Below are 12,011 nucleotides of genomic sequence, written 5' to 3' on the forward strand. Positions count from 1 at the left end.
GATGTGCCTAACTTGATGGTGAAATTGTGATGAAACGATGGGTCTGCTGGAACCACAAGCAGTTCTGTCTTGGCAAGGTTGAGTTGAAGGTGATGGTCCTTCATCCAGCAAGAAAGAAATGTCTGTTAGACAAGCTGAGATGCGAGCAGCTACCGATGGTTTACCGTCGGTAAAAGAAAATAATTAATTTTAATTTTACCGTATTAAAGAAAAGAATATATCTTTTCTTATGGATGCAGCCAGATCTCTAACATTGACTGTCTCGCCGCGCAAATGCGCTTCGAGCAGCGTTGGACCGAGCTACCACTCAGACAATCTGCGCACTTCAACCTTCAAAGTTCGGGGGACGGCCCAAAGGTCTGGTAAAGATGACCTGTTTTATGACGGCCCACAAGCTGCCGCTTTCTCGCTAGCAGCGGGGCCCAATGTGCATCCTGTTGGAATAAATTTGGCTGTAAACACGCTTCAGGATTATATACAACGAAACGCAAAGCAACCTTGACACATAAATTTCCTGTGCTTATGGACGCCGCAAGCTTTCCGGGCTCGGAAATTCTAACGCATGTGGAGACACCACAGCCGCAGACGGAGGTCTTAAGACCATTAAGCTTTTTCAGGCCGTGTGGGAACGCTTGCCCTACATTCCCCAATGGGTGTTACGCACAGTTTGTTACGGGTACACCATTCAGTTTCGAAAAGGCCCGCCTCCTCTCCGTGATATTCTTCCCTTGATTGTGAGTTTAGAAGAAACCGCAGTGTTGCGACAAGAGATGTCATCTCTACTGAGAAAAGGGGCTATAGATGAAGTACACCCCTCTCAGATGGAGTCAGGTTCTTACAGCCGATATTTTAGATATATTTAGATAGAAGAAGGCAAGTCGAAGTCCATTCTTCTGGGATAAATGTGTAAAAGTAACCACCAAACAGACTGATACTGCTTCAGAAAATTCTGAGTGTATGACTAGCTGGTTATTATGATGAAATATTAATTCCTTATTCAGCATGAGCATATTTTACCTAAACTTAACTACCTTACTATTAATAAGCAGCAAATTGGAAGTTTGTTAATTAATAGTGAATGTGTCACCCATTCTAAAGTGTTATTACATGACTTTTTCTTTTACTGTTTTATTTTATATTATATAAAATAATTTTAACATATTTTTGTTTGTTAATGCCAAAAATCTCCATTAGACTAAATAAATAAAAAAATATTTTCTTCTTAACTTGAAACAGACTTGAAAAGACCTTTTTTTGTTGTTGTATTTAATATATTATATATATCCATATTTTATTCAAATAGTTAATTCCCATAGGTTACTGTATTTCAAAGTTCATGACGAAGCAATAACAATGCATAGTATTTTCAGATTTTATTTGAACACAATTCTAATATTTATGGACAAAATATGTGGCTTTTACTGTCCATCAAAATGATTAAAATATAGCAGAAAAAAAATTATGCCTTTTTCTTTGAGAACAATAATATTACATGTCATATCAACTGCCAAAACACAGTACAAAGGCTTTATTTTGGATGGACCTGACTGGTCCGGAGATGACTTTTGTCATACATTCTTTTCAATGCACTGACAGAGGTCAGAGTTAGTCATATGAATGTGTGATCTCAAATCTTATAGGAAGTAGCAGTAGTGCTGGAAATGAACTCTTGCGCTTCAGCATGGTGCATCCATGTCCATAATGATCTCACTCAATCAACAAACGATTTCATCAGTTCACAAAATACCACAACTCCCAGACAGATCCAGTTTATCTTCTATGTGACGACAGTGGTAAAATTAGCCAAGGAGCATCTTGTTGATGGGAGGAGAAAAAAATATATATAGAGAGAGAGAGAGAAAAAAACAGAGGTATTGTGAAGCAGCAGATCTGATCAGGCTGTGCCGAGGGGAATGGTGAAGGAGAGGTAATCTCCCACCTCCCCCACCGTGCTCTGAAATGCTGGAATATGGTGATCCACGTGGTCAGTACGGCCACCCACAGTATGAGCCCCAAAGCGGACTTCTTTATGTCTGTGGAAGTCAGAAGAAACAGTAGACGTCATGCATTGAAAACTAATATACATCAGCCATTTCACTGACAGCACTCTATTAACCCCTGTAAAGTCTACTGTATCATATTAGATATGCAAATGTTCTAAGTTACGAGCATGATAAAATTTTAAAAGCTGAAAAACCTGTTGTACACAGTCTACTGTTGTTTGATTGCTAGCTTATACGTTTTTAGCAAGTAAAAGACCTTTTAGTATAATTCTGAAAATGTTCACTGGTCAGGTTGTGTCAAGTTTACATGATTATCCATGCATTTTTTTCTTGGTAAAATCAATTAAAACTTACATGTTCGATCATAAAAATAAACATTTAAACATCATCTTACTAAGACATATTATTGGAAGACATAGAATAATATTTATATTCATTTAATGTACGTAGTCTGCAATACTGTTATAAAGATCGCATTTACAAGCTATGAGAATTTCATCTTACTTTTTGGCCATATAAATATCAGCAACTGCACCAAACTGTATTTTTAGCCTGCGAATAAAGTCGAGCCGTTTTTTTTTCCTAGTCAAGGGTGAGCTTCATATTTCATACTTAATTATACTATGTGATCCATAAAAGCCTGATGTATCAAATTGGCATGCTTTTTTTAAATTTAGTCTAAAAGATAAAACAATTTTGCATTTATTTAAATATATATATATATATATATATATATATATATATATATATATATATACTACTATTTTATATGTCTGGCTTTACAGGGTTAACTAACTAGAAAGCAAATAAATTAGGGCTGTCAAATGATTAATCACGATTAATCACATCCAAAATAAAAGTTTTGTTTACACAATATATGTATGTGTACAGGGTATATTTATTATGTATATATAAATACACACACATAAATTATATATTTAGAAAATATTTACATGTATATACATTTATATATTTATATTCTTATATTTTATATTATATATAAATATATTTAATATATAAACGTAACATTCTTCTTAAATATATACATGCATGTGTGTGTATTTATATATACATAATAAATATACACAGTATACACACATATATTATGTAAACAAAACTTTTATTTTGGATGTGATTAATCGTGATTAATCATTTGACAGCCCTAAAATAAATACAATATATATTAAAAACCTAAAATTCATCTGTGTAATACATTGCAAACCACCCATAGATGCCAATTATTAATCTTAGTTTACATATTAGTTTTAATGGTGATTTTTTTATATATATAATTTCTCTTTCATGCCTTCATAAACCTTACAACTTAAATATAGCATTGTATTTAATGCAGCCGACTGATAAACACATGGAACTCCTAAAAGTGTTTCTTGCCCATAAAAGTATCATGAGCCTTGCATATAAACACATTTTAGTTTACACAAACGCGGCTCATGAATTCCAGCGAAGGGAACAGCATTTATCGGCCTGTTTGGAGCTGCTATGTAAATATCCTTCAAACATTTGTGCATATAAAATGGCAATGAAGACTTTATTATCTGAATACTGGCATACACTGACTCTGAATTAGAATTTAGTCTGTGTAGGCAGATTCTTTTAACATTTTAAACCAGACTGTGGGTTGCAAGGAAGACTATCACCCACAGAAATGTGGTAGAACACACGTCTTGTGAAACAGTGAGTCATTACACGTATGCCATCACATACTCACATGATTTGATCTGCGGCTGTTCTGTGTATGCAGGTTTTAAAAAGGCTTCTTTAAAAAACCACAGTACATTTACCAGCCACAGAAAGGGGAGGAATGCAAAGCCACCTGAGAAACAAATCAGCACAATGAAAACAACAATACATGTACAGAAATACATCGCATTGTGTCATTATATCCCATTATCACAAGTTCAAGTTCAAGTTCAAGTTCAAGTCTGCTTTATTGTCAATTTCCACATGTACAGTACATACATACAGAGAATCGAAATTGCGTTACTCTCAGTCTCCGGTGCATACAGATAACATTAACATTAAAGCCTAAAAAAGTAACTAGATCAAATATAAAATGTAGATACAATTATACAATAAGGGATTTATAAAAAAAAAAAAAATTAATAAAAAAATACAACATACCTAAATAGTATCTCCTGCAGAGGCTAAGCTTCTCTTCATTGGGCATCCGTTCGAGGTTCATTGTGGAGTTTCCTGTAAAGAAAACCCTTGATAAATCCATGCACAGGTATCCAACTGAACTGATCAATATGCTGCAACACTGCTGCCATCTGCCTAAACAAAACAGTACTGCCACTCTACATGACTGCTGTAAGGAAATTGGGATTATTGTAATCATGCATTAAAAACGCAATCACAGCTTTGTCATACGATCAAATCATCTAGTCAGAAATAAAATTATACCAATGCCTGGAAAACAGTGTAAATGATTGGAGCAACAAGACGAAAATCCTTCTAATCAACCCCTCAGTCAAAACAACACTGGACTGCGAGCGAACAATAACTGGTCGCATACGACACACCGTCTGCTCTTAAACCTTACACGGATTGTTTGTTTTAGTAAAAGACGGTGGATACCTTGTAAGCCGAGCTCAGATGAGAAAACGGAGGGTTTAACACAACAAAGGCGAGGGGAAACAACTTTTATGGTTCCGCTTCCTGATGAAAACTAAGGTGTGACGTCACTGCACGGCGGTGCATGATGGGTAATGGAGTTTTCAGGGACAGGCGTTAAGAACGGGAGACCGGTGTTCGTCATGGGTCCCCTTGTTTTAACCCTTTGGTCTTATAGCATAATGGATGATGTCACAAAAAGACATTTTAACTCCAAATTCTAAATAAACAAATAAAAGCTGAAACGCTATTGTTTACATTACAGTTCACCACAAATTATCTTTGCAGATGTTCTTATTTTAATGTTTCCTTTATTTTCAAAGTAGTTATTTTGGCAGTTTTGCTGTACAATTCAATCATTTTTAAATCAGCATCAATTAAAAGTCAACACAAATAATATTATGATATAAATAAATAATAATGATAATAAAATTATTTTAATAATATTTATATAATATATGATTCCATATTTAAATAGTATTTAAAAGTTAAATGGTATATTATTTGTTTTTGCCTTAAAATAATGCCAGTGTGCATGAACACAGTGCTTCATGATCATGAAATACTCAAAATCCATTAATAATATTTATGTTGCTAATTGTTAAAAGATTACATATAGGCTACATTAAGGGGAAAAAAAAGATTCTGATACAATACGGAGATGCAAGCATGAAGGCTCACATTTTTTTTTTTTTTTGTTCATTTTGTCTGTTGAAAGGGTTAAAATCACTGTAATGTCAAAAAAAGTGAATAAATCAGTTATAATGACATTGCTATGCAACACTAAAATAATGCCTTACTGCTGACCCCTAGAGCCATAAATATTCTTTCCACTTTTATTGTTTCATTAAAATAATTATTATTTAATAAATAATGAATAATATTAATAATTATAAATATGTTATGTATTAAATTAAATTAAAAGTGTTTATGAATGACACAAAAATATTATTATATTATATATTTTGACACACACACACACACACACACACACACACACACACACACACACACTTATTTATTTATAATACAACTATTATCAGGCTAAAAAACAACAGCAACAACAAAGATGTCATGAATATTCAGTCTTCGTCTTGACAGCTCTATCCAGAAGTAATGGAAGCACACTTCATTCCCAGCCTACACGTCCCATAGTGCACCGGGCGTCCCCCCTCCCCCCTCCCCAACAGCGCTTTCCCTCTTCTCCACTTCTCGCAGCCTGAGTTTCTGTCTATCGGTGTTGTTGTTGATGCGATGATGGCGGCAGCGGGATGCGGATCAGCAACCGCGGCTGCCGTTGTGGGCGCGGCGCGGGGTCGCTTCCCCGGTCGGCCTTGGTCGTCGCGGAGCCGTTTGCGTTCGGAGAAGCGATGGCAGCTCGGCCGCTCTTGGATAGATCTTGACGAGATCTCCTCCAACGGAGGCCCGAGGCCCACCTGCCTGGTGCTCGCGCTGAACGAGGACCAGTCTCACTTGTTGGTGATCTCGGGCTTGAGGCAAGCTACAAGAGCCTGGTAGAGGCTGGATACAGCTCGAGTGGGAGCGAGGAGGTGAGTGCATGGGCCGATCTGTCGTTTTTTTCACACCAGTATTCAAATGCACCAGTGTGCGCTTGTTTTACGTGACTGTGTTTCAGAGGAAGGAGTACGAATGCATGTAGCGCGAGCGCAGTGTCTGCCGTATATGCGTTACATTAAAACACGGAGGGCGGAGGGGGGGCAATCACTGTAAGCAATTGTAGCTTTATAGCAAATGATGGTCAGAGATCAGCAGTTTTTGATTTTTTTGTTTATACAAGTTATAAGTTGCATATAAACGCTACTGCATACGTTATCTGATTCTTTTTGGACATGCATATTATTTTTATTTCTATGCATGCACCAGTTGCACACACCCCAGTTTGCTTGACTTGATTCTTGTGACAGATTACTGATAAGAGCATTCAGTGATGGATCACCTGCATTGAAGAACAATGATATTAGTTTGATGCTTAGAGAGAGAATAGGCTTGAGACAGTCAGTATGTATATGTAAACAGTGACTTTAATCAATGCATAGCTGACCACTAACTTTTACTGTGTTAATTAGGTTTTATTTGAACATTTCAGTCGAAATCCAGTGGATTGATTAAAATTCTTATTTAATATGCCATCTTATTTTTTCCATGATGAATGCATATTAGCCTGTCCCTAACTATCCAGTGTTTTCGTAAATTCCCTTGTGTGATTAGCAACAAAATGGTGTAAATGCATAATTTATAGCAAACAGTGTGTAGAAATAAAAGCTAACATGTTTTATTTTGTCCATCTCTCTACATATTTATATTTTTGTAGGCATACTATTTTACTGGTTATTCATCAGTCTAGTTAGCTTCATAACCATCATAAAGTGCTTTGAGGTTCTATAATATTCTGATGACATCATCGCATCCTGTTCAGATGTGAACTTTATCACGTAAATTTTTGTTAGCTTTGGTCATTGTGGCGACGATCTTAAACGGTCCACCCTGGTTACTATGGTTTTCTGTACAGTAAAACGACTGGTAATCGAATAGCTGGATATAATTGTAGAAAGCAATATTGGCTTTTTTTGGTAGCATCATGACCCTGAGCACAAAGCTATAAAGCAACGGCAACGTTGCCAAACTGTTTACATACATCTCTGTGAAAGGCTTAGCTTATAGTAATAATCAACTTAATAGGTACATTAAATGTTGGATTTTAATGTGAGATATTTTTCACAATGTTAAAGGGATCATGAACTGAGAAATCTAAATGAACCTTTGACAAGTATAAGTAAGAGTCATTGTACTATAAAAAAGCATCTTAAACATCGTAAGATTGAAACTAAAGACGATGCTGTAGTCCCGAATATATTTGATCCAACAATAAGTTTTCACCACAACTGTTAGCAATCATATCATGGGCGGTTACTTTCCGAGTCTACAATCCTCCACACCTATTTTTTTTTTTTCAAACAGAGCGTTATGATGAGGGGAAGTCAAACAGGACCTAAAATAGACATATTTACTCTCTAAATTAAGATGCTTTTTGATGTAAAATCTTGTGAATATACTTATAAGTGGACCTCTGAGAACAGTACAAAATAAAACCAACAAAGGCAGTTCACAACCCCTTATACAAGTAAGTGTGAACTAGTCGTGGTAGTAGAAACTGTTGGTGACTGTATTTAGTTTTTCTTGATTAAATTAGACTGACATATTTAAAATATGTTAATGTTCTGTTGCCTTCAGATGTTATGTCATCATCATTGCGCTGGAAATACGAGCGAATTTGTTGAAGATTCCACAACCAGCTTAAAGTCGCTGGAAATGTGTGGTTTTAAGAGTTTTTGCTTGGGGGCTTTTAATATTTCATTAGCTTCATGAGTGTTTCTGTTTAAACAATTAATAAAACTCTCTACTTCAGAACTCTCGAACAACCAATAAACAGGTCTAGTCGAATTCATTGGTCACTAAAGGCTTGGGAACCCGTGTATGTCCGTTGCTTTCATGCTGTTGCACTTGTTTCTCCTACGCGTCATGTATCATGCTGGGCATGGCGAAATTGTGCTATGGTCGTGGGGTTTTGTGTTGTGTTGCGTGTCTGTGCGAGACAACTGTCAACTGGGAAAATGAAAAAAATAAGAAAATTAATGGTTGTAGGGTCAAAGTTCTGTGGACTATTGAGGCTTAAGACAATGCTCTATGCTTGCCTGCATATAAAATAGACACGGGGCCCTCGTCTGTGTATTAGCGTCTTGTGCAGTTTTCAGTTTTTTTCGGTTAACAACATCTATAAACTACTCGAATATGTACGGATTTTGACAAAAGTGTACATGGTCCTTGTGCACACAATGCTGTCTGTTTTTAATATGTTGTATATGACACTTATCTTGACTCAGTGTATGACCAATTATTAAACTTAAAAAAAAATATATATATATTTTAATATTTCAAAACATTTGTTTAAAATAACCGATAATGTATTAGTGAACTGCACTTACCTGTGGTGCTTTTTCTCTTATACTAAATAATTTAATCAGTTATTTTTTCAAGTTCACTAGGCCGCCGACAATTGCTGGTGGTTAACTGCCAGAGTTGTTCCAGTTGCCCTTGTTTCATACAAACTGAATATTTTAGTTGTTTCAGTTCAGTTCTTTCTTTCTTTGTCTTTTGTGCATTGAACAGTAGTTCTGTTGGAGTGCAAACAACGAATACGGAGTAATTTTTACAGTTCGGTGTTTTTGTAAACCACTTGTAAGGCCTAATTTACTTCCAAATCCCGTTGTCAAACAGAAAGGCTGGCATTTACTTTCATGAAGTGTTCTGTTATGTTGAGTACGGGTGTTCAACAGTTTTTGAATCTGCAAACAATACGTTCACATGCCCTTTACTCCCCTTTTATGCAGAACAGTGTCAAAGGTCTTTTATAATATAGCAAGTCCATCCCTTTATAAATGTGCAGTGGTTCCTTGAAACATGCATTACCTACCTGTTCTGCATCCATTTTTGAAAAAAAATATGCAAAAATTTTAATTTGACTGTCTTGTTTTTTTTTTACTTCCACATTTTCCTTCTTATGTTACGCAGTTTAGGCCTATTTAATTTACAGTACAAAATGTGGAGTCTGTAAAATTGTTTTAAATCGTTTTTGTGAGAAGTTTCTTTTGTTCACGCAAAACTGCGCTCTTGTCGTTTTATTGAGGCAATTTTAATGTAATCTTATTGCGCATTTTTTGAATGTGACGGAGTTTTAATAAATAAAATGAATAAATAAACTACTACTGTAATTGAATTTTAAAATATATTTTACTTCCTATAATGGCAAAGCTGAATTTTCCAGCATCATGTACTCCTAGACTTCAGTGTCATGATGTGCTGATGTTGCCGCTTGAGGATAATTTTTCTTATTATTATTATCAGTGTTGAAAACAGTTGTGGTGCTTAATTTGTTAATATTAATGAATTCCTTTTAAAGGGAATCTTTAAAGAAATTAAATTTTATAAGAACGATAGTTATTTAAACCTGGATATGTCCTTCACTGTCAACTTTTTGGTCAATTTAGTGGTCCTTGCTGAATATAGATATTCAAGTGTGTGTGTGTTTATATATATAGATATATTATATAATATATATATATATATATATATATATATATATATCATCATCTTATTGACCCTCAAACTTTTAAACTGTGGTGTATGTATATGAATTTAATTTGTACTGTAACAGTATGCTCGTGAACTGTTGACTACTTTATCAAACGTGGAGGACATGCTAAGACAACAAACAAATCGAATATACACTTACTTGAAACATGTTTTACAAGCGTTAAATTTCAAATATATTAAAGCTTGCTTTTTGTTTTTCCAACTTTCAGAGGATCTTGAATTCAAAGGCTTTTTGAACCTGAAGATGAAAATAGCAGTGCCCCGTGTTCTACTGGTAACGCAATGCATGTACACGTTAAGTGTGGCTTCAGAGCAAGTTACACTGAGAAGCTCTAAAAGTCTTTTTTGTTTTTATTGTTTTGTATAACTTTTTATCTTAAAATCATCCCATAACACTAAAAAAAAAAAACAGTCATGATAGTAATTTTTCTTCTACTATACCAACATATTTCACTAATAAGGACGCCAGAAAAATTAACAATTTGGGCTCTGCTATTTAAATAATACTTATTATTTCCTTCTAACGGCTTGATAGTCAGTGTAGCCTGTGATTTAAAATGTTTGGAATACTTGATACATATTTAACCACAGTGGGATGAATATCATTTAATTGTATTTGAACGTTTCCGGTGATCGTGTTTCACAGCAAATCGTCAAAGAGGATACGTCAACAGGCGGCTCTTTCCAATGTCCCTCTTTACATGGGAAGCACAGGTTCACAAGATCCTCAAAATGATTCAGGTTCTGTTCAGCAACTCCACAGTCAAGAGTCTCACAGAAGGACACATCAGTAGATGATGGTGGTGGTGGTGGTGATGGAGGATCAGAGAGAGATTACACCAGAAGTAAAAGAGGATCGACAAAACAGGAGACCCAGTCAGCTCCGAGAATCACAATGAAAATCAAGTTGGTGGCTAAAAAGAAAGTAGTAACACTCCCTTCAGTGCAACGTAAATCTGGTAAAAAACAAAAGGAAATCAAATCTGAAGTTACAGAGAGTCAGTGTGCCCAAATCTCAAGTGCTCATGTGAAATTAAAGACAAATGTAGCAGCCAGTGAATGCAGTGCTGGTGAGGCAAAGAGGAGGTTTGCACTAGAAGGCGAGGAAGATCTGCTGACAAGAAATCAGAATCCACTCCACAAACAAATCCTGAAAAAGAGGCCAATGAGCAAAACGGTACGCTGAGGAATCAACTCGAAGGTTCAAAATCCACTGCCAGTGAAAGATAAAGCCAAAAACCTAGAAAAGTCCACAAAAAGCATCAGAGGGTACAAAAGATAAAAAAAACATAGCAAATGGGCCTTGTGGTAGGAAGCAGCGGCAGGAAGGTCTCTCAAATGTTCCACAGGAATCTTGGTGACCAGAGTTTAGCAGATCGGCTGTTGGAGGCTCCACAAGTTGATGATCCCGACTACCCGCCAAGAAGAAAAAAGAGATAAAGAAATAAGAAGAAGAACATTCGCAAAGGAATCTGAAAGGAAACTTGGGAGCCTCATTTCACCAGCGCCGAGAAAGATCTTGCAGCTTCAGAACCAATCATCCTCAAAAGCTTCGCTTTCGGCAATGATTTAGTTCAGAATTCCAAGGTCTAGAGCACTAGCCAGGATACGGACCCAGACAGCCCGGTCCTCACGCAAGAAACGCTGGGAAGTTTTTTGTGGGACTCTCACTCTGGGGAAAAGAAAGCAAAAATAAAAGATTCCCAAATCCAAGAGAATCTAAGTAATCCTCAAGAAAGTAAAAGCAAAGATTCCCAAGGCCAAGATGATCTCTGCAAAACACAAGAAATCAAAAAGCCAAGATTCTCAAATCCAAGAGAGTCCGAGCAAAGTAGATGAAAGCCCCAACACAGAGGCAGAACTTCCTGCTAGATGTGATCAGGAAGTGGAGAATGTTTCTACAGAAGCAGAATCCACATCCACTCCTTCCAACATTTTGGAAATTGGCTCTTCGCAGGAGTCACAAAGCGTAGAGAACACTGTCAGTGCTGTAATTCCTGAAAGCACAGAGAGTCCCGGTGGCCCGTTGATGCAAAGGTTGAGAGACCCCAGAAAAGGAAAGCGAGGAGGTTCTTGAAAGGTCAGTAATTGCAGCCTGAAGCACATCCAGAAGAGGCCACTCAGACGGACCCTGAAGAGCTAATCAGTAAGGATACCATTCCACCACTTCAAATCAAAGTTGTCTCCTCACCAGGTAAGAAA

At 36.3% G+C, this 12,011-nt stretch overlaps 1 protein-coding gene across 1 annotated transcript; it reads right to left on the reverse strand.

Annotated features, from left to right (window-relative positions):
* Positions 1–1,358: 1,358 nt before the first annotated feature.
* On the reverse strand, positions 1,359–4,758 carry LOC109097204 (gamma-secretase subunit PEN-2). Its single transcript, XM_042771837.1, is given in 5 exon segments — positions 1,359–1,941; positions 1,944–2,033; positions 3,733–3,837; positions 4,146–4,217; positions 4,602–4,758. Coding segments are annotated over 4 exon segments (303 nt in total). The 5' UTR covers positions 4,207–4,217; positions 4,602–4,758; the 3' UTR covers positions 1,359–1,894.
* Positions 4,759–12,011: the final 7,253 nt, after the last annotated feature.

Source organism: Cyprinus carpio, chromosome A15, assembly GCF_018340385.1.
Source record: "Cyprinus carpio isolate SPL01 chromosome A15, ASM1834038v1, whole genome shotgun sequence".
Classification (NCBI taxonomy): Eukaryota; Metazoa; Chordata; class Actinopteri; order Cypriniformes; family Cyprinidae; genus Cyprinus; species Cyprinus carpio.